The 23,440-nt window shown below is 42.1% G+C and overlaps 1 protein-coding gene across 2 annotated transcripts in view; it reads right to left on the bottom strand.

Annotated features, from left to right (window-relative positions):
* Positions 1–23,440, bottom strand: part of NBAS (NBAS subunit of NRZ tethering complex) — a 175,590-nt gene that overhangs the window by 63,400 nt on the left and 88,750 nt on the right. For both annotated transcript variants that reach the window (XM_081856655.1, XM_081856654.1), the window contains exons 31-35: positions 23,227–23,339; positions 19,236–19,349; positions 5,073–5,186; positions 4,207–4,364; positions 2,511–2,615 (exon numbers count right to left, since the gene is read on the bottom strand). In XM_081856655.1, the coding sequence (XP_081712781.1) occupies positions 2,511–2,615; positions 4,207–4,364; positions 5,073–5,186; positions 19,236–19,349; positions 23,227–23,339 (604 nt within the window). The remainder of the gene's footprint in view (positions 1–2,510; positions 2,616–4,206; positions 4,365–5,072; positions 5,187–19,235; positions 19,350–23,226; positions 23,340–23,440) is intronic.

Consider the following 23,440-nt stretch of genomic DNA (forward strand, 5'->3'; position numbering starts at 1 on the left):
AATGCCCGCGACGGGGTGAGCTCCCGTTGCTCGGTCCCTGCTCCTGCCAACCTAGCTGTTTGAAATCACGTCAAAGTGCAAGTAGATAAATAGGTACCACTCCGGCAGGAAGGTAAACGGCGTTTCCGTGCACTGCTCTGGTTCACTAGAAGTCGCTTAGTCATGCTGGCCACATGACCCGGAAGCTGTATGCCGGCTCCCTCGGCCAATAAAGCGAGATGAGTGCTGCAACCCCAGAGTTGGCCACAACTGGACCTAATGGTCAGGTGTTCCTTTACCTTTAACACCTGTCTTTATAAAGATGCACATGAGCCACTATAAACCCACGAGACTACGGAACAAAACAATAAATTTAAAAAATCCATGCATACTCCTTCTCCATCACCAAACCCACCCACCCCCCGTTATTTATCCACACATGTGAATAATTCCATTTGTAGCTCTATCATTACAGATGAATTCCTAAAGAAAGCAAGTTGCAATTTTTACAAGTATTTGCAGTGAAGCATTTATAAAAAGCAAATAAAAAGGCATTTAAGGGCTGGAGCAATACACGGCCACTTGTAAGCACCTTCCCGTGTTAATAATACCGTGCTCAGTAATTATACTTTCATATTACCATGACATATAAATAAAATACTTGTCTCTACAAAAAGATACATTAGTATTAAGTGGCTTATGTGTAAAGTTGCCCCCCATTTACTTGTCATGATTTACTGTAATTGTTACTTTAACCATTAATGACTAACACACACCATTTTACGGCTAAACACCATCTTTTAAATAATCCTGTAATGGTGGCTATAATATTCTAAAATACTTTTGACTAATCAAGGCCTTAAACTGCTTATAATGAGGGTTATTTTTGGTTTTGTCTGAGTACTTCTAAAGTAGACGAAGAAATTATTTTCATGTGTAACTGCAGCTAAAGGTAAAAGGAAGAAAAGAGGCAATTACAGAGGCGTTCTCTGTATCTTGCTGAAAGATCTCTTCAAAACGAAGTCTTAAATACATGACAAACCACACAGCAAAGACAGCATACCCATTTTGCCAGTTGGGCATGGTCACACAGAAGGCTTATCTCTCTTAATTTTGTAACCCGAGTGTAATGAAATGGGTGATTTAGCCATCTCAGTCTAACTTCAGCAAATATTTGGGTAAAATCCTATCCAAACAATAATAAATCAGGTTAGGAGACATAGATCCTCATGATGCAGCTCCTCTGTTCAAAGCAGAGCCATTTGGAAAATAAAAATAAAAATACATAGGCACATATAAGGATTTCAAGTTGGCTCCAGCCTAAGGAAGCTGGCCTTTTCACTGCACAGGACTTAGCTGCCATTATGAAGCCAACAAGGAGCTTGTATACACAAGCACACACACACACCTGTCGGCTTCTCTTTTATCTCTCTTCCAGGACAACAGTTGAGAACGAGCCACAATTAAGATTGACAACACAAAGCCCCCTCCTCAAATTTGCCACCCCAGCCAACCGCCCCATTTTTCGACTCTGGTTATAGTTACTGCAAGGTCTAAACAGAAGAAAATGTGATTGTATTGTTTACAAGGTGGCATACACAGTCCTCACCACCCCATTTTATCCTTACAATAACCCTATGAGGTAGCTGTGAGGACACAGCAACTTGGCCCAAGGTTACTCGGTGAGATTCATGGCTGAGTGGGGATTCAAACCCTGGTCTCCCAGGTCATAGTCCAGAATTCTAACCACTACACCACGCTGGCGCTCTCAATTGAGTACTGGAATGCATTTAGTACATTCAGAATGCACTCCGATTTAGCACTGGATGCATTTAAGAGCAAGCTCTTTGGCTCTTGTCTGCCCCAAAGGTTTAGTTGTGTGTCCCCCACCCACCCACATAAACACGCTAACCACTGCGAGTGGCAAACTGGCATTTTATTTTATTTTATTTTATTTTTTGTCAGTTTGGATCGAATTTCTGCCTGAAGGCAGCCCTGTTTAGGGAAGTTTTTAATGTTTGATGTTTTATTATGTTTTTCATCTGTTGGGAGCCGCCCAGAGTGGCTGGGGAGACCCAGCCGGATGGGCGGGCTAGAATTATAATAATTAGTATTATTATCCATGCCAATTGCAGCTGTGTGACCCCAAAGCCCCAAGTAGTGCTGAAGACAACATAGGTTGTGATCCAAGGTGGGGAGACTCTACATAATCATGATGCCCATTGGCTATAAACAATATTGATCGATTGACTTTGCATAAAAGGGTTTTGAAGACAGAAAAGCTAAAGATACAGGGACTGCAGAAGGTCAATGAAATGCAGATATAAAGCTGGTAATGTGCTGAGAAACAAAAAACTGAAAAACAAGGGAAAGAGGCAAAGGCCTGATGAAAGGGGAACAGAGGAAAGAAACCAGGAGCTTCTAAACTCACCTTGTTTCCATCGCTAGACCGGTGATCAGGCTAAAAGATCCAAATGAATTTTAAAAATCCTCAGTACTTTAAAAAACAAACATACACACACACAATTTACCTCTACAGAAGACTCTGTTTTCATTCCACTTGCAGGTCTGGAGGTATTTATGTTTTCCCATTTTTCTGTAGGCCAGATCTGGTAGTTGACTGTGTGATAAAGAATCTAAGGCAAAACAAATAACATATCTGTTAAATTGTTTATTATAATTTATAAGTGATAAAGTGTAGTGAGCCCCTTCCCTTCTGAAGATTGCTTATTTAAAGCCCAGCCAGCTCTGTCTTATGTGCAGAGGGTGGTGTACCTCGGGTTTGTGTGTGTGTGTGTGTGCATACACAAACACAGTATCGAGTTCCAAACAAAATTTTAAAAAGAGCCAGATTTCTGATCCCGAAGGAACCACAAACCTCAACTACCTGTTCATCTAAATCTAAAGAAAGATGTAGAATTTACTGTCCCGAAATAGATGACAAGTCAGATATCAAACAGCACTTACGATGATGAATAAATAAATGAAAGAACCTGGCTGGGATGGGTGAAGATACACTGTTAAACACATTTTATGTATTTCATGAGAATAGTGGCAAAGTATGACATCGTCATAGAACTAGTAATGATATACCATGAAGGATTATCATGGATGTGATTTTTGATAGCAAGAAGCAGTTCCCATTCCTCTGGCAGTTCCCATTCCTCTGGGAGAAGAGCGGTGGACTGTTAAACCACTCTGGGAATTGTCTAACCCTGCCAGGATGCCTCCAAGGGTCTAATGATACTTAAGCTGTTCCCCTGACACTAACCCTTTGGGTCCCGATAAGGAGATTTCTTGTAACAAATCCCATTGTCCCAGAGAGAAAGAAATGCCTATGAGGGCATACCTTTCACTGACACCTGACACACAGAGAGCCTACTTACAAGGCTTGCTTAATAACAGCTACGGTATAAATTAAAATGAGCTTGAAACTCCTGTTTTACATTTTTCAATGGGCACAGGCTCACTTTAAAAAGCGTTGTAACTCAAGGACTTGGGACTCTAGGACAGACACAAATTTTGAGAAAGAACTGTGGAAGCCACATGTTGAAAATGGAACTTCATTCAAAACCAAAACCATATACAGTGGTGCCCCGCAAGACGAACACCTCGCAAGACGAAAAATCCGCTAGACGAAAGGGTTTTCCGTTTTGGAGGCGCTTCGCAAAACAAATTTCTCTATGGGCTTGCTTCGCAAGATGAAATGTCTTGCGAGTTTTTCCGACTTTTTTTTCCTTTCCCCCCCTTTTTCTAAGCCGCTAAGCCGCTTATCAGCTGATCCGCTAAGCTGATAAGCCGCTAATAGCGCTAATCCGCTAAGCTGTCAATGGACTTGCTTCGCAAGACGAAAAAACCGCTAGACGAAGAGAATCGCGGAACGGATTCTTTTCGTCTTGTGAGGCACCACTGTACTGTATTTTTCCGTCTATAAGACGTCTATAAGACACCCCCATGTATAAGGTGCCCCTATTTTAGGGGACTCTGATTTAAGAAAATGGGGGGATGTATCCGTGTATAAGATGCCCCCATCTTATACAGTGTATATAAAGAACAAGATTTTGTTTTATATACAGTGTATATAAAGAACAAGATTTCAACCCAGGTATTTGTTAAAAACAGTATTTCAGTCCAGTAGCAACAAAGCGTAGGAGATATGACTTCAGAACAGATTTATTTTTGTTTTGTTTGCATTTTAAACAAGGCTTTTAGAGAATCTAGACATACCTCAGTTTGCAGAGCACTGCTCGCTGCCAGAAGCGGTTCAATGGCACTTGGGGGACAATGTGTCAAAGCATAGGCTATGAGCTCCTGTCGGACGGCCATGTCTTGGTAACCTTCGGCTTGTCCTAACTGGCTGCAAACCTCCCAGCTGTTAGAGTACCCTGATACGGATAAAACAAAACAAAACAATTACAAAACTGAAATTAAGATCAAAGATCAAGAAAACTCAAATTAAGGACTGAGATTACAATAAACAAACAAATAAATAAGCAAATTAATATGAAACTGAAATTGAAATTACACCAGCATTTCAAATTTGAAGAGTACCACAATTCAGTTTTCAATGGAATGGTTATGAAAGCCTGACCTCATTCCATATCAGATACAATGATTCTGTACCCTGCATATGAATTTTAACATGATCATGTCTGTACATTAGCTATCAGAGACACCATCCTGCCTTCAATTTATTCTTTCTGTATACAACCCAACTATATTTCATTACTACACAACTTCCATCACCCTACAGCAGACATCACCATGAAATGATTCAAAAAATAGAACAAAAAGAGGAACCTCATGTATCCAACTTTGAGGCTGATGCATTCAAAAAACAGTAATTTGCCAGCTTGCATAAGGATAAAGAGTTTTATTCATCCAATTTATATTCTACAGTAAATGCGCTGAAATAGACTGTTTAAATTAATCGTTTCTCAAGTCCCTTAGATTCAGTGGCTCTACACTGATAATGACTTCCTCAGGCTCCTCTCAAAATATCTGCCATTTCATACAATGTCAGAAAATCCACGAGATAATTTTTTTTGGAGGGGGGGTTGAGGAGGGGGGGAGAAGAGGAAATTCATTCCCACCTGAAGCCATAAGCTCCTGGCAATGCATATTTGCTGCTTTGTAATCCTGAAATTGAAGAGCTTGTTCGACTAACAGAATCAAAACTTGTCCTTTTCTCTCCATCTGGTCATCACCTACAAAAGTTAGAAGAATTATTGTTGAACGATTAGAAAATTAACATCTGGTTAGTAATAATAAATAAGTAACGAAGAATGTGATGGGCGGCCCACACAATTATGTGTGAACACAATGCAAAGGATGGCAATAGCAGGAAGAGGAAGAAGTGCCACAAAGCAAATTGACCAAAATAGTTCATTTTAAAGCTCCAAACCAGAGCCTATTCAGACCCTGAATCTCCCAATACAGTGGTACCTCAGGATGCGAACAGGATCTGTTCCGGAGCCCCGTTTGCATCCTGAAGCGAATGCAACCTGCGTCTGCCGCGTTTCGCTGCTTCCGCACATGTGCGTGGTGTCATTTTGACCCCAAAATACTTAACTTGAAACACATTTATCGTATGACTGTATTGTGTCTTCACAAAACCAAAAAGGTAGATGCGAGCCTTAGGCCACACTCCAAGACTGCTATATGCAAGTATAGTACATATAGTAAATATAGTACAAAACTTGGGTCTTCAAGCTGTTTTTGGACTACAACTCCCTTCATCCCTAGCTAGCAGGGCCAGTGGTCAGGGATTATGGAAAATGTAGTCCCAAAACAGCTGGAGACCCAAGTTTGGGAAACTGTTCTAGAAGGTGAGGAACCTGTGGCCTTCCATGTGTTGTTGACTTGAATGCCATCATCCCTGACCAATGGCCATGTTGGCTGGAGCTGGCACTCCTAGGCTGCACACACAGTAGACATTTAAAGCACATTCATCCTACAAATAATCCCAGGAACTGTAGTTTGCCCCTCACAGTGCTGCGATTCACAGCATCCTGAACAAATCACAGCTCCTGGGATTCTTTGGGGTAGGGGAATGTGCTTTAAATGTGTGGTGTACAACAGCTGGTGCACCGCAGGTTCCCCGTTCTAAAATAAGGGATAACTTCAAAATTAGGACTATCTAGCAATCGTGACCTTTAAAACCAATGCAGTTGAGGTGAAATGCCTGTGGCTTCCATGGGGTCCTACACCTAATAGATTTAAAACCCAACAGGGAGAAGAGCCTCTCAACCGCCATGAGAGAATGGAAGGAGCTATAGCCCAATGTGAGTGCTTAATGTAAGTTTCTTAAATTGTTCCTCAGGTATCTGCTAAGGCAATAAATAAAGAATGATTTGTTTCTGTTTGAAAGGAATGTGGACGTACTTAGATGTGGGGGAGAAATGACTTTTCCTTAATTGAGCCTGAGCGGTTTGCCGAAGCTAAGTTAGCATGAACAACAACTGTAGCCTCTTTCTTGCTCCACGTATTTTTACAAGAGTTATCAAAAATGCAGGAATTATCCTGTGACAGTCTCCTTTTCCCTGACAGTTTCCTCTCGTTTCTGCTCCTTGCCGGTACTGTGGTACCTCATGTTAGACGCTTCAGGTTACAGGCGCTTCAGGTTACAGACTCTGCTAACCCAGGAATAGTACCTCAGGTTAAGAACTTTGTTTCAGGATAAGAACAGAAATCGTGTGGCAGCAGCGGCAGGCCCCTTTAGCTAAAGTGGTACCTCAGGTTAAGAACAGTTTCAGGTTAAGAACAGACCTCTGAAACGAATTAAGTTCTTAACCCGAGGTACCACTATATACTAAAAGCATCATGACTGGAGCTCCTGAAACATGCAGTTTGAATCGTTCAATTTAATTTAATGAGCTTTTCCTACAGGCTTCACAATGGCGTCGCTTGAAGCCATACCCCGCTGAAGATTTTTCAAGTATCTCCCTTTCATTCTTCCAATCAAACCAGCCCTGTGACAGCCTCATGGAATCCTGCATTGGAAAGTGTGCGTATGTACATATCGTTAAGGACTATAAAAGCAAAATTGTTTCCTAATGACAGTTTTATGCTTGAACGCCTGACAGGTACAATTTAAAAAGTCAAACTGCCACTTTAAAAGGACACAATGAGGCCTTAACAATCTTCTCCCTCCTGAATCGCCTTTGCTGTTTAAACACTGATCAAGTGCTATGTCTTAAGACAGGGAAAATCCAGAACCGGGCAGGTGGTCCTGTCTGCTGTTATGAAGAAGACTGCATGCATCTGCAGGAAGAGTTTAAATAATTTGCAAAGGACACACAAAGACTCTGCTCATCCTCCCTGGTTTCTCAAATGCTAACATAGGAAGAACACTAAAACAGAAACAGGATTCTAAGGGCAGAATTCCCCTCTAGACCATATTTCAATGGTAGGTGAGGTGAAAGTGGATGGAGCAATGCATGCAAATTTTACCTTTTCACAGTAGGGTAGTTTGCGCACACGCTCACACACACACACACACACACACACACACAATCTTCCATCCAGGAAAGAAAGAGGCATTATCAGAGTGTGAAGACACATGACAGCCAGGCAAAAAAACACACACTCAAGGATGGCAAGATGCAGGGCCAGCATGGTCAATGAAGAGGTGTGGCTGCAGACACTTCCAAGGGCCGGATCTCTAAGTTTGGAGGGCCACATTCCCCTCCCCTGGGCCGGCCTGCCTGTCTCTCCTTTATTAGAACTTGAACACTGCAAGACTATGCACTGGGCATCCAGAAAGACATTTTAAGCATGGTTTCCCCTCAAAAAACAACAACATTCCACGTGAAGGGAAATCTGGTACGGCCAACGAATATTAAGAACATCTCCCTTCAAACAAACCATGTGGGTTTTAGTCATTTGCATGAGTAAAACAACAGTATTTCCTTTGTTGTTTACGTGATGCACCCATATGTTATAGAAAGGTAAAGGTACCCCTGCCCGTACGGGCCAGTCGTGTCCGACTCTAGGGTTGTGCGCCCATCTCACTTAAGAGGCCGGGGGCCAGCGCTGTCCGGAGACACTTCCGGGTCACGTGGCCAGTGTGACGAAGCTGCTCTGGCGAGCCGGCACCAGCGCAGCACACGGAAACGCCGTTTACCTTCCCGCTATAAAGCGGTACCTATTTATCTACTTGCACTTAAGGGTGCTTTCGAACTGCTAGGTGGGCAGGAGCTGGGACCGAACGACGGGAGCTCACCCAGCCGTGGGGATTCGAACCGCCGACCATGCGATCGGCAAGCCCTAGGTGCTGAGGTTTTACCCACAGCGCCACCTGCGTCCCTAATTAAGTGGGTAGGAGAAAGCATCAGCTAAATCATCTTAGACTACGCATTCCTCCTTGTGTGTGAATTTACTGCCTTAACCCCCCCCCCCACTTTTGATCAGTTAATCATTCAATCTAACTGATTAAATGTTGCAGTCTGCTTGGAGCGGTTATGGGATGTGGAACTCTTGTATGGCAGGATTTGCCTGCTGACCCAGAGGAGAGGCTAAGTAACATTGCAGATGATACCAGAGGGAAGGACTTCATCTCATGCTGAGCCCAGAGCTTGGAAGAGCCATAAACTATGAATGCAAAAAAGAAAAATTAAAACCCATACTGCTCCATAAGGTAAAGGTAAAGGGACCCCTGACCATTAGGTCCAGTCATGACCGACTCTGGGGTTGCGGCACTCATCTCACTTTACTGGCCAAGGGAGCCGGCGTACAGCTTCCGGGTCATGTGGCCAGCATGACTAAGCCACTTCTGGCAAACCAGAGCAGTGCATGGAAACGTCGTTTACCTTCCCGCCGGAGCGGTACCTATTTATCTACTTGCACTGCATGCTTTCGAACTGCTAGGTTGGCAGGAGGGGGGACCAAGCAACAGGAGCTCACCCCATCGCGGGGATTTGATCCGCCAACCTTCTGATAGGCAAGTCCTAGGCTCTGTGGTTTAACCCACAGCGCCACCCGCGTCCCTCTACCACTCCATAAAGGAGGCTCCAATTGATAAAATTACAACTGTGACCTGTTAAAGAACAACTACCACCATGGATAATAAGAAAAGGTTGTTCTACCACACCTGGCATGTGTGGGTTCACGCTTAATATATACAGTGGTACCTCAGGTTAAGTACTTAATTCGTTCCGGAGGTCCGTACTTAACCTGAAACTGTTCTTAACCTGAAGCACCACTTTAGCTAATGGGGCCTCCAGCTGCTGCCGTGCCACCGGAGCATGATTTCTGTTCCCATCCTGAAGCAAAGTTCTTAACCTGAGGCAATATTTCTAGGTTAGCGGAGTCTGTAACCTGAAGCGTATATAACCTGAGGTACCACTGTAATCCTAATTACTGTTTGAATAGACCACCCCACTCCCCAAACAGCTGAGAATGGATATTTATAACAGTCTTGCTTCCCACTGGTTCAAGTGAAGGACATTCTTAACTGATGATATCTGGGAAATAGTGGAAAACATCCCTGGGACAGGATTTCTGCTAAGCTACTACCAACTGCAGAGTTCATATACCAAATGCCGAATCTGCAAGCCAGTGCAATAGGGCCTTAGGTCCAAACAAATTTCTATGTAGCAGCATGATTGATTTGCTCGGTTGAGGGACAGCTCTTGTTGGCAGTAAAAGCTTGCTGCCCTGCAACCTTTGCACATCTGAAATTGCTTCAGGTGGAAACACTCGCTCTGAGCTAGGCCATTCTAAAGGAATTCAAGATTGACCTGTCTAGAATATTTTATTGGAGAAGTGTAGAGCTGATGCCTTTGGTGATTTTTAAAATATGAGTCTACCAACTGCTCAACACCAGAACCAGTGGAGAACAGTGGGAGGTTCCTGCAGTCATATTTCCCATAGGTAAAGGTAAAGGTACCCCTGCCCGTACGGGCCAGTCGTGTCCGACTCTAGGGTTGTGCGCCCATCTCACTTAAGAGGCCGGGGGCCAGCGCTGTCCGGAGACACTTCCGGGTCACGTGGCCAGCGTGACGAAGCTGCTCTGGCGATCCAGCACCAGCGCAGCACAGCACACGGAAACGCCGTTTACCTTCCTGCTATAAAGCGGTACCTATTTATCTACTTGCACTTAAGGGTGCTTTCGAACTGCTAGGTGGGCAAGAGCTGGGACCGAAGGGCGGGAGCTCACCCCGCCGCGGGGATTTGAACCGCCGACCATACGATCGGCAAGTCCTAGGGCCTAGGCACTGAGGTTTTACCCACAGCGCCACCCGCATCCCTATTTCCCATACTTAACACCAAAACTGTTGCAAAAAAAAAAAAATCACTTTCCACACAACGGAAGAAGAGAGGGGAAAGCTGGGTATACAATCCTTGTACCAAAACCCAAACCCAAACCCAATCATCATCTATAAAGACTTTGGAGGGAACAGATATCTGCCGGTAATAAAGGTTGCATCTTTACTTTTTGCTCAGAATGTAACAATTTCTCTTCAGATTCGGGGGCAGAAAACCTCTTTTAATCACCAATGCCAGAGCTGGCATTAGCTTGCTAAACTAATTTCATTCCCATGAATGTCACTGTCATTTTGAAGCAAAAATTAATTAGAAAAGATTTCTGAAATTAATGACTCAAATAGCAATTCCTGCAGCTTGTGGCAGCCCTGAATAACATTTGTGCCAGGTCTTTTTAACGTTATGAGGCAATAAACAAACAGTAATTAAGAATCACTGCTGAAGATTGCTTTGTCAAAAGATAAGTGGTCCTAGATTCCTTGCACCTTTGAAATTGCCCTCCAAATGCATATACAGTATGTTACAGAATTCATCCGTTTAAAGTAGATGTTTGAGGAAAATATAGGCCCCGGGAGCAGAAGGCCTCTTATGGGGGAGACTGGTATCCAGCAGAAGCTCTCAATGGAGTATGCTCCTCGTGCTGTTCCAGAGGGTCCTCCAAACCACTGGAGCAGATTTTCAAGGAGCAAAGAAAATGATGCTAAATGCTGTTTCTGTTCTGTGACACAGGAATGCCTTTAGCAGAACTCTGCTTATGGGATGCTCCCACCACATAACCTTTAACAAAGATCTAAGCCAGTGTTTTGAAAACTTGGTTCTCCAGCTGTTTTGGGACTCCAATTCCCCATATCCCTGACTACTGGTCATGATATCTAGGGATGACGGGAGCTGTAGTCCAAAAACAGCTGGAGATAGAGTGGCACAGAAGCTTTCTGCCTTTTGCAATACTCAAAAATAAGGATGATGAACAATATTGCTCAACCAGCTCCAAGAAAAGATCTTGGGGGTGGTTTTAGAAGGCCTCAGTTGGCGGACAGAGATGGGAAGGTAGTCACAAAGATCTCAGATATGATGTCTGAAATTCCTGGAGGGCAAGGAATGCTAAAGGGGTTCTTGCCAGAAGATCATCAGGATTCCTGATGTTTATGCTTAATGTTATGGGACATAGCAATGGCGCAAGGGACTGGCAGGACATTGGTGTGTGTGAACTAGGGGAAGGGGGACTGATCTGGGAGAAGGGGGCGGTGGTCTGTGGGGACCTGTACCCACCAGGAGACAAACATCAGGGGCAGGGGAAACTTCAGAGATGGAGGAAGAGGAGGAAGAGGCAGGGTAGGTAAATGCACCACTGTCTCCTAGAACCAGGAGAGAACTGAAATGGGAAAAGCAGAGGCAGCTTGCATGCAGGCATAGTCTCTGGCTACGTGAGTACAGCCTGTTTGGAGAAGGTACATAAACTGGTGGAGGGGTAGGGTTCCTCAGTTGCAGCAACTGCTCTATAGACGGCGGACCTGGGAATAGCTGCCTAAACGCTAGATTGGTGTGCGTAGGTCTCCAGAGCTGTAGAAGCAAGTGCGTTCTTTGACAACAAAAGTGTTAATTCTGCTGTGTGCTTTTCTTTGGGCTGGGAAGCACCCTTGGCAGATGGGCAGGGGAAGTCAAGGCATCCTGCCATCTGATTTAGTGCCGCAGCCAGATTTCCAATGGAGCAATTTTCATTAAGACTATAGAAGAAACTCCTTCCTTCCCACTTTCTAAAATTCCAATAATTATCTTCTTTAAAAAATAATAATGATAATTAAATGTTACGTGAAGAGACACACTTAACATTATGCTCTGTTTGGATATCGAGTAATGTTTGGAATCGGGGAGGGTTGCATGGGATAACTTGCCCCCACCTATCAAATGTGGGATTCTTCCCCACCTATCTTCAGTGTTACAGGTGAGATAGCAGACCTAGAAACACACACTTGTATATACTGTATGGTATGTGGGTCTTGCTGTCTCTGCTGAATTTCAGTATTCTGGATCTGCCAGTAGTTATCATGGTTCCTATGTGTTAGTTGTTCCATTTTATATAGATGTTTCAGAGGGTATATTGCCTATTATCTGTGCCACTCTAAAAACTGTATTTTATACTGTATTTTTTGCATTTTACTTTTATTTGTGATATTTTTTAGGATGTTGCAAACCATATAGAGGTACAGTCGTACCTTGGATCCCGAACGCCTTCCTACTCAGATGGCTTGGTTCCCGGACCCCGCAAACCTGGAAGTGACTGTTCTGGTTTGCAAATGTTTTTTGGAACCCGAATGTCCGACGGGGCTTCCACAATTTCCGATTGGCTGCAGGAGCTTAGGTTTACTTTAACCAGAGGTTGCTTCGGAAAACCCAAAGCAGTGTCCCAACTCCTTGAACATCCAACTGACTAGCAACAATCACACACAATGCCAGAAATGAGGTAAGGTCAGGAAACCTTGGTTTTAAGTATGCCCAAGCCATGCTGTAATAGCTCCCTTTTGCTACTCTTATTCTTATAGCAGAGAACACTACAGGTTATATGGAACGCTCTTGGTTATATGGAACAGCACCTTCCGCCCTCATATAATAAAGAACAAATAAGTGTAATCTTGATTTTTACATTTTAATTTATGGCCATGGTTTATAGGTGCCATTAAGTTTTACTGGAGGCAACATTCACATAATATAGTAAAAGCTTTGTCAGCGTTTCCATTAGAGGCCATGCACTGCAAGAGTTTATTAACCAATTTAGGGAGTTGCACTCCTGAAAGCTGAATATGGATGCTTTATATCCACCATAAGAGTATTAGAGGAAGAACAGTGCTAGTTGTATTGGTATGAAAAAGGAGGAGGAAAACCTTCTAGCATCAGCTTTAGTATTTCAGGCTATTTCTTAGGAATTTTAAAATTACTGTTTTCTGTGTATAAGACTATATTTTTTTCCTAAATTTTTGAAGTTTAAAATAAGGGGTCACCTTATACACAGATAGTGCATAGTGCATTTTCTTAATTTGGGGTTAAAAAAATAGGGGTCGTCATACACAGAAAAATATGGTAATCTTCTTCTTTTAAAATTAAGCTAAACCACTGTAAATCTCAAATGTTCTATGCTGTTAGAAACAAAGTGCACGTCATATATATATATGCGCATGCGCTTATCCTTAGGAGTGCTTCGGATGCAATAACATTGGAGGCAAATACTGCTTTACTGGACGAAGTTCTTTGAAAATAAAATTCTTCAAGTTTGTCTGATAACCAGTTTCCAATAGCAATTGTCTGAAATCGCACTGTGACAATCGCTGCTGCCACTCTTGCGATTTGTTAACACATTCTGCAGCAATTTGGCATTTTTCTTTAAGCCAAAGTACAGGAGTCAAAAAGATGAGGTTCACATTTCAGCTGTAAGCCTTTACAAGCTGTTATTCTAAAGACCCAAGACCATCGTTCATGCTTGGCTACCACAATCTGGCCGTACTGGCAATCCTGTCTTCCCTAAATCTTCTGCTGATTTTCCCGCCTGGGGAAAGGAAGACGTGGTTAAAGTGAATTTGCTAGGCTCCCCTTTGGGTGGTGGTGGTGGTGGTGGGGAGAACACAATCAGAAGAGCTGGTTTTGATCTATAAAACCCTTACAGTGCAATTTTATATATGTCCAGTGAGAAGTAAGTCCCATCAAGCTTAATAGAATTTTACATAGGTGTGTGTATAGGACTGCAGCCTGAAAGATTTGAGGTGGCCATTGTACCTAGCTATCAAGTGCCCTATCCAAACATGTGTAGGCCACTGAGAAAGGAATTCCTCGCAATGAATTAGGAGAGCCAAGGTTCAAACACCTGGAGGAGGCAGGTCTGTTCGCAGTTACACCTGCTGTGGTGGTCACATCCATATTCTATTTCTACAATGTGGTCGATGTGGGATTGCTCATGGAAAGCACTCAGAAGCTTTAAGGTAAAGGTAAAGAGATCCCTGACCATTAGGTCCAGTCGTGGCCGACTCTGGGGTTGCGGCACTCATCTCACTTTATTGGCCGTGGGAGCCGGCGTACAGCTTCTGGGTCATGTGGCCAGCATGACTAAGCCGCTTCTAGCGAACCAGAGCAGCACACAGAAATGCCATTTACCTTCCCGCCGGAGCGGTACCTATTTATCTACTTGCACTTTGACTTGCTTTCGAACTGCTAGGTTGGCAGGGGCTGGGACCAAGCAATGGGAGCTCGTCGCGGGAATTTGAACCGCCGACCTTCTGATCAGCAAGTCCTAGGCTCTGTGGTTTAACCCACAGCAAAATGCTGGGGCAGCTTTCCGAAGCATATTGCTCCAGCAGGCTGCAGAGCTTCCAGACAGGAGCAATTTGCATGTATTAGCCCATGAATTGGGATGCGGGTGGCGCTGTGGGTTAAACCACAGAGCCTAGGACTTGCCAATCAGAAGGTCGGCGGTTCATCTCTATTTTTCGTTGTATTTTTCTTTTTTCCATGTAGTGTACGTGCATAAATTGTAACATGGTAAACTGTTGTGTAAAGATGTGTTGAATGTTTAATAAAGATTTAAAAAATAATAATAAATGTATGGCTTGGAACCAGGACCAACTATTTCCCCCTTAGAGTCTGGTTTCGCCATTAATCATTGGAGGCTTTGAACATCGTCTCTTTGCCTTCATAGGAACCAAGACCTCCGAAGGTGTCAACTCCCTCATTTGGAAAGCCTGGTCTAGTTCACCTAGTTGGCTCCCTCTTTGACAGTGTTTGAAATTCCCCTTGCTCTAGGCACATTTTGGGACAGGGAGTTTCCTTAGCGTGAGCAGTTTCTAAGCTCTGGGTGCAATACTGCGCCTAAGATTTCAGATTACAACTGCAAAGTGGAAGGAAAAGAGGACCTTTTTCTGCCTCCCCACTTCCAGCTACTCTCCGAAGACTGGAGAAGAGACCCCCTTAAGAATATTAGGGGGTGGACGGGCAGGGGAAGGACTAGACCAGGCATAGGCAAACTCCGGCCCTCCAGATGTTTGGGACTGCAATTCCCATCATCCCTGACCCTGGTCCTCTTAGCTAGGGTGATGGGAACTGTAGTCCCAAACATCTGGAGGGCCGGAGTTTGCCTATGCCTGGACTAGACCATGTGAAAAACCAACATAAGATTTTAGCTGCAGTTCGTTCACTTTTGGCTTTGTATTCTTGTTGTAAAAAAGGTGAGTCTAGACATTCTGTTGTTGCGCCCGCAACCTAGGTTTAAGGTGCCATTTAGCTCCTGGCTTTCATATCTCAATTTCTAACACTGCTTATTGAGTAACTAGTTGTTTCAATCGTTCTCCTGCTGCTGCGGTTTGTTTTGCTGTTTCTCTCATTTCTTTTAGCTATCTGTAATTAATTACATTTCACTATCCCAAATTTATTGTGCATTGGGGGCAGGGGATGATGTAAGCTGCCTTGCTGTTAAACTGCAGGGGATAATATTTCCAAATAAGAGAGAGAAAGAAATCATAAATGTGTTTTGGAAATACTGATAAGACTTCCCCCCCCCCTCTCTCTCTGAAAGACTGGGGAATGGTGGTGGTAGAGACCCACCCAGCAAGTGGTGGCCCTTGGCCAAGTAGCCATCTTGTGTGTTTCTCTCTCTCTCTCTCTCTCTCTCTCTCTCTCTCTCACACACACACACACACACACACACACACACACACCACTGTAAACCAGAGGGGAGAGAGAAAAGGTGTAAGGAGTGGTTGCTGTAGCTTTGTGACTAACTAGCTGGGCAGGGCTGCACGTTCCTTCCTCAAAGTAGACCTCCAGCAGCAATAAAAGAGGGTTCAAGATGTTTTCCTCTTTGATGGTTTAAGAGGATATATTTATGCTGCTTTTATATAAAAATGCTATTATTACTTCAGGAGGAAGGCAGTCTATAATTAAAATAAATGTTCTAACAAGCCACCAAGAACAGAATGCGAGGAACACCTAGGTTTTCCTGAGTATTTGCAAGCTGCTGTAGACTTTAATGTGAAGGGCAAGAACATATCCAGCATAGCATAATTTAAAGAGAAGAAGCCTAATTAAAGTCTTTGATAGTTATCTAAAGTTTGCAGTGTGCTTCAAACTAATGATCTATTACACTCTCAAGTATCCTGTGTGGGAGGTAGGAAGGTATACAAAATAGCTGGATAAGAAATTACACAGAGTTATAGCTGCCCCTCAGGGAGATGCAGTCTTCCAAATGAATTTGTGTAACAAAGAAATACAGGGATTCAAAGAATCTGAGAACTGAGGCCCATTGTGGTGCATTTTTTACTCATGTCAAAAGTGAACAGATTCAGACGCTGCTGTGATAAACATTAATGACAAAAAATGGGATTATTCCTACTTATATTATGAAACCAGCAGGACTGATGAACAATGACTCCATGAGGATATGTTTAAAGGCAAAAACACTGCCTACTATAACCAACATAAAGTCACTAAGTGATTTTTTTTTTTTTTTTTAGATACAGAATTCAACCAGGATTATTATTATTTAACTCATTCAAGTGAACCCATGGCTTAAGCTTACTCCGAATGATATTTAAAAAAAACTAAACCACCCCTCGGCATCCTTAAATCCACCTCCCAGATACCGGAGGTAAAAGTCACATTTTCCCTTAGGTTTTTGAAAAGGAAACAAACAGTAAGCGTGTCTCCTAAGCACTAGGGTCAGGGCAATATCTGGTTTTCAACACTGTGATATATCACCAGCTAAACATCGTGCTATATCATGATGTCTGAAATATGGATGGAGCTAAGTAGAGGCACTGGTGGGCTACACGGTTTTCCTGCATTGTGATTTTTGCACGCACACACAGATAAGATATCATGATTGACAATATATACCAGGCTCAAAACTATGAAACTGATATCGCAATATGGACTTCAAACGATGCATACCACCCAGCCACACTGAGCACTGAGACTTACTCCCAATCAACACCCTGCGTTGAATTTACTCACATGACCAAGGCGGCACAGGGGCACACTGACAACCACTGGATTTAGAGACCTGATTTCCCAGGGCTGCAAAAGCAGAGGATGCTCCCCACTTCAGTAAACTGCCCTTTGACTCATGAAGGGTTGTAAGGATTGGCAAAGGCGATGTGCTGAAGTGTATTGGCAATCACACAGGCCAGTTTTCCTTGACCTGGTGCCCTCCAGATGTTTTGGACTATAACTCCCCTAAGCCGCAACCAGCATGGCCAATGATGAGAAACAGCTGAAGCTGCAGTTCAGAACAGCTGGAGGTTAGGGAAGACAGCTAAAGGCTAACGGTCTGATTTGAACACTACCACCACCAACAACCGCATGGATTCTCTGGGTTACCTGTTTTAAGCAGCTGGAGTCATGCTGGCCATATGACCTGGAAAACTGTCTGTGGACAAACGCCGGTTCCCTCGGCCTGAAAGTGAGATGAGCACCGCAACCCCAGAGTCGCATTTGACTGGACTTAACCGTCTAGGGCTCCTTTACCTTTACCTTTACAGTGGTACCTCTGGTTACATACTTAATTCATTCTGGAGGTCCATTCTTAACCTGAAACTGTTCTTAACCTGAGGTACCACTTTAGCTAATGGGGCCTCCCGCTGCTACTGCGCCACCGGCACATGATTTCTGTTCTCATCCTGGGACAAAGTTCTTAAACCAAGGCACTACTTCCAGGTTAGCGGAGTCTGTAACCCAAAGTGTTTGTAACCCAAGGTGTTTGTAACCCAAGGTACCACTGTAATCACTGCAGAGATTTGTGTCATTTACTAGTCCAAGACAACAAACACAGTGTGAGCTCCACTGTACAGGAACTTGTATTTTGTTTAAATTACTTGGCAAGGCTCTGGTGTACGGTGATAGCAGGGTATCAACAACATTATTACATAATAAAATAATGGCTTGGCTCTGGAGTTAAGCTGGCCCAAGCTGATTTCCCTGCTCTTTATCTTCACAGCAGCCGTCCCCCTTCTCTCCTGAGCTTCACAAGCTGTAGTCTACCCACTTCAAAACATGGCCCCAAACCTCAGGGGAACATTTTTAGGAGACTAGAAAGCTGCCATGGGAAGGAATGTATGGGACTGCTTGCTTCTGCCAGCCCTAATGCACACACTTAACTCTGGATCTGACCCATGTCATTTTTCAATTTGTATTTGATATGATGATGTGAAAGAACAGGGAAGCGGAAGATATAGTCAAATCAGCTTCATCCGATTTCTCCAAGTGAAAGTTTAATCAAATATTTACCTTTGCTAGCCAACAAAACAAAACAAAAAACGTAATTTGATTTGATCCAGTATCAGAACCTTTGCACAGAGAAGTTGTGGGCAGGATTTGAAATATAAGCAGTGAATTACTGAAAGAACTAATGAGAGTGAAGTTTACATAATAAAAACAGATGTATTGCAAAACAGCTAAAAAAGAAACATCAAGAAAGGAGGGGTGGAAATTCAAGAAGAAATAATAAAAAAATACTATTATGTTTGGGAAAAACTGTATATGATGATAAACGTCTTGGAATTTTTTTGAGATTTAACAACAATGATACATATATTTAAAAAGAAACTTTACATAGTATAGCATCAGTTCACTAATACGATGCAACAGGATCAAAGAAGGACTGCAAGTAAAACCTATGTTTTTTATAGGATATAGAATACATTTTGTTTGCACAGAAAAGATATCTGTTTTTCATATTTGACACGGGTTAAAGTGGGATTTAATTCTAACATCTGACTAGGTGGTAACTGTACTCTCGCTGGTATGTATTCTACTTGTGATAGAAGGGCTGTGTGTGAAATCCCAAATTATATCTAAATTGAAATCAATCAATCTGTATTTATCTAGAAAGGATGCAATATATGAAGCTTCACTGAAGACAGGATCTTTGAGTAAAGTCCTTGAAGAAATCCCCCATAAAGCTGGACACCTTCAACATAAAACATGGGTAAATTACATTACAGCTTTTATTTTACCTGCAACCTTCAGCAAATTTGCAAGTCCCAAGAGCTTGGCAGATTGCTTGTAGCTTGTTGGCAGCTGCAGGAGACATTCCTTGATGAGGCTGAGTCGATCAGAGCACAGGCGCACTGGAAAGAAAATACATCATATTAAGCGGCAATGTCACAAAAGACAGTGCATTTTTTTTATGAAGGAAGGAAAAAGTTAAGTGCACACGCAAGCTACATACACAGATATTACGAACTTCACGGAAGGGCCGATATCTGGGTTTAAAAGTCACTGCAACTGGGGCAGGAGGGAGAGAAGTTTTAAACAATATCTCTAGTGCTTATGTTTCTTCAATCAATGGACTGACAATATGAAAACACTTGCAACTCATGAACAGACAGCTTACAGACATAGGCTTTATTTGGATAAATATGACAACATTTGGAATGTTTATACAGAATGTAGTAGGCTATTAATAGCACCTTTAATAAAAACATTTTTTTAAAAAAACCTATGTATTAGGATAATAACATCATATATATTTATATAATAATGTATGGGAGTATATTACACTGCTTTTTTGTATACTGTTTCTTTCACTTTTATTCTTTTTTCTTTTCTTTTTTTCTTTGTTACACTTTATTTTATAATAGAAATTCTTTCAATATAATATTAATACATTTTGAAAGTGCTTTGTTTCTTATGCTGCAGATATGCCCCAAGAAATATTTTAGCGGGGAAATCTCCATTTATTTAGTTTTCATTAAGGGTGTGTGTGTGTGTGTGTGTGTGTGTGTGTTACAAAGCAAACAGAGAATCTCCATTTAGAGAGAGGACATCATCACTGATGTGCAAAGGTTGGTCATTTAACAAGATGGAGAACATTCAAACCTGTGCATGCCTCCACTCTGGGGTGGTACAGCCCAGACACAGGTCTACCACCCCACAGGCCTCTGCTTCTGGGAAGGAAAAACTGGTTCCTTTACCTCCCCTTAGTTCAGATGACTACAAATTCAAATGCAAGAAGAAGCACAAATTATTTTGTGCACTCTATGAAGAACAACTCATGCTTAAAAGTGGCTTTCCAAGTTAAGAAAGTTTTAGCTTAAAGCATTAGGAACCTGCAGGCAGCTTTTTCGCCCATTTTAACTTCTGCGTGGTAGTCTTTAAAGTGTCCAAAACATAATGGATGCAATTATTTGAGAATCAGACCCTGTCCCCTTTGCAGGACCCATTTCAGCCGCCATTATATAGCCATGTGCTTGTGTGCATATTCATGACATAAAAGGTACTTTTTCTGAAATAAATTGCAGCATTAGTCGTTTTCAGGTGACAGAAGGATCACAAAGTAACTTGACAGTGTACTTTAATCTCTCAAGGGGGGAAAAAATAGATCGCAAAAAGCAGTACCAGCACTGAAGTATTCACAGTTGACTGGCATGGTGTGGCAAAGGCAAAATGGCAGGTTGCAGGGAATGAACTATGAAGCAGGAAAATCTAAGCTTGAAAATGGCAAAGAGGAACCAACCCTGATACATCCACAAGCAAGCATTTAGGATAGCAGTTGTCTGTAATCCATGGACAACATCCAAAATGTAATTTGGCTAATGGAAGAGGCTTGAGTTAGTTTGAAAGTTCACAGTTTTTGGATCTTATTTTATATATATACGTCACAGAATTACCACATGCCCATTAATTGAAGATTTGCTGGTATTGTCTTTCAGAGAAAGAATTTCTCAGTCCTGCTTATGAGCTTTGTCCTTGCTAACCTCATGATTTAACTGTACCTCATGCCACTGAATGGCAAACACACAGAAATACTGAAGCTTTTCGGCCGAGGTAAAACCCCAGCAATGAGAGCCAAACAAGAAACTAATAAGCCATCAACATCATTTGTATGCCATTTTCCCACAAAATTGTGCCCAAAGTGGCTCACAACATCTCATGTGATTAATTAAGTAAAACGGTTTTTTAAAAATGCATATTAGAAACAATTAGAAAGAATAATATAAATCATTTAAAAGATTTAAATAATAATCCATACACGTTTTATCTGAATGCATAATTCAATTCCACACTGTCCCTGGCTGCCCTCAGTGCTCAAGAAGCTGTATATGAGACAGGGTTGCTGTGTTCTGGCGAAATAACCCAGTACCAATGGTTTGGAAATAGCACAAACTTGCAGTGCGTCATCTTCTATATATTTGATTAGGGTTAAGGCTTTTCTGTGAAGGATTAATCAGAATTGTGCGAGGAACACGTGCCTCAGGGAGAATCCAGGTTTCAAATGAAAGACCTGATCCATGAAGGCTTTTACTAAAGTGTCTTGCTGAAGGGCGTCAGATCAGGGGGTAAAGCTATTACAGTGGTACCTCAGGTTAAGTACTTAATTCGTTCCTGAGGTCCGTTCTTAACCTGAAACTGTTCTTAACCTGAAGCACCACTTTAGCTAATGGGGCCTCCTGCTGCCGCTGCGCTGCTGGAGCACGATTTCTGTTCTCATCCTGAAGCAAAGTTCTTAACCTGAAGCACTATTTCTTGGTTAGCGGAGGCTGTAACCTGAAGTATATGTAACCTGAGGTACCACTGTACACATAATAGCTGTCAAATTCAGCATATTAACTCACTGGGTGGTTTTACCTAGTTTTACTTATTTACTAAGGTTTACTTAGAGTAGCCCCACTGATATTAATGCACATAACTTAGTCATGTTCATTGACTTCAATGGGTCTACTTTGTGTAAAACTTAGCTGAAGACCAACCATTGTGTACTATTTCTTATTCAAGCCCGTTTAAAATGTTTGCTTCCAGCGGGCACAATTAAATATCTAAAAACAGGTTGACTTGATTGAAACAAACAGGTGCACATTCAAAACCAAATAAGATAAAACTTTTAAGAAACACCAGACACAAAATTCAGCACTCGATTCTAGTCCTTTACTTGCATATTCTGAACATGGTTTGAACTTTTAAAGGGTAGACGTAAAATACCACAAAAGCTTTATGTAATACATAACTGTGTTGTTTTTTAAAAAATAAAATAAAATAATGTGTGGACTATTCATCCAGTTTCTAGCAGTACAAATCCATTAACACAACAGTGAAGACAGGAAGGTCACAGGAGTTGAATGCAGGATAGCACCTGTAAAATATGTCAGTTGTCATAAGGCTGTTATGATTTATAAAATAAAAATAGAGTTTTATTGGGCACTAAAGCATGGGAATAAAAGAGATCAATAAAAGCCCAAGTTCTGGAGGCACCTTCAAACAGCAGTAAAAGCCTCCTTTCAAACATAACTAAATTGTTACTGCAAAGCTGTGATGTGCAATGGACGTCTTATGGGTTATGATAACTATTTTGAGTTAATCTTCTTGGCACATGTGCTTTGACAAAATAATAAAATAGAAAGGCCCATTTGTCCACTCCCTAGGCCTAGGCCTGATGAAGATCAATAAACCTCCCAACCGGGCTATTGCCAGAATGACCAAGTGTTTCAAAGCACTGTTGCAGAGATTACTAGTAAAGAGATTATGTTAATCATAATAGCACAACAGCAGCACAAGCAGGGGATGAGTGAAGAAACTATATATTAAGTGTGCATGTGTGTATTTAAAAGGGAAGTAATTGTAGGTGCAAGCCAACCAAAATGATTTAAACAGGAAAAATTGGTGCATAACGCTTTAGTAAAATCCAATGAGACTTTAAAAGGTTTCTCTTGAACTGGATTGTGCCTGATGCAAGCAATTTATTTAAAAAATGCTGTAAGGAAAATTGATGATACAAAATGATGTATATGTAGAGCTTTTTATAAGCCAGAACTTTCCAGAACTCAGTTCCGGCACCTCTCAGGTAGGTGCCATTGTCATTTTAAGAGAACAAAAGAGGTGTTCATGGTGAGTTCCGGCACCTCTTTTTCTAGAAAAAATAGAACTGTGTATACGGTACATATAAATGTGAAGATTTGAAACTATATAACTAGCATTCAAGACATTTCAACAAACCCTATCACACCCTACCTTGTAATGGCAAGATTTTCACACCAAATTCTTCAAGGTAGCTAAGAGCACGGATAAGATCCAACTCTTCTTGGACAACAGGTGGGCAGTCTGTAATAAGCTGTAAGCAGGATCTTAGAAGAAAAAAAATAAATGTTTAAGGATTTCAAACAGCTTTCCTAATTAGTCAAAAAGAAGCATCTTCATTATATGAGGCCAGTGTGATAAACATGCA

The sequence above is a fragment of the Podarcis erhardii genome, assembly GCF_964252035.2.
Source record: "Podarcis erhardii genome assembly, chromosome: 3".
NCBI lineage: Eukaryota > Metazoa > Chordata > Lepidosauria > Squamata > Lacertidae > Podarcis > Podarcis erhardii.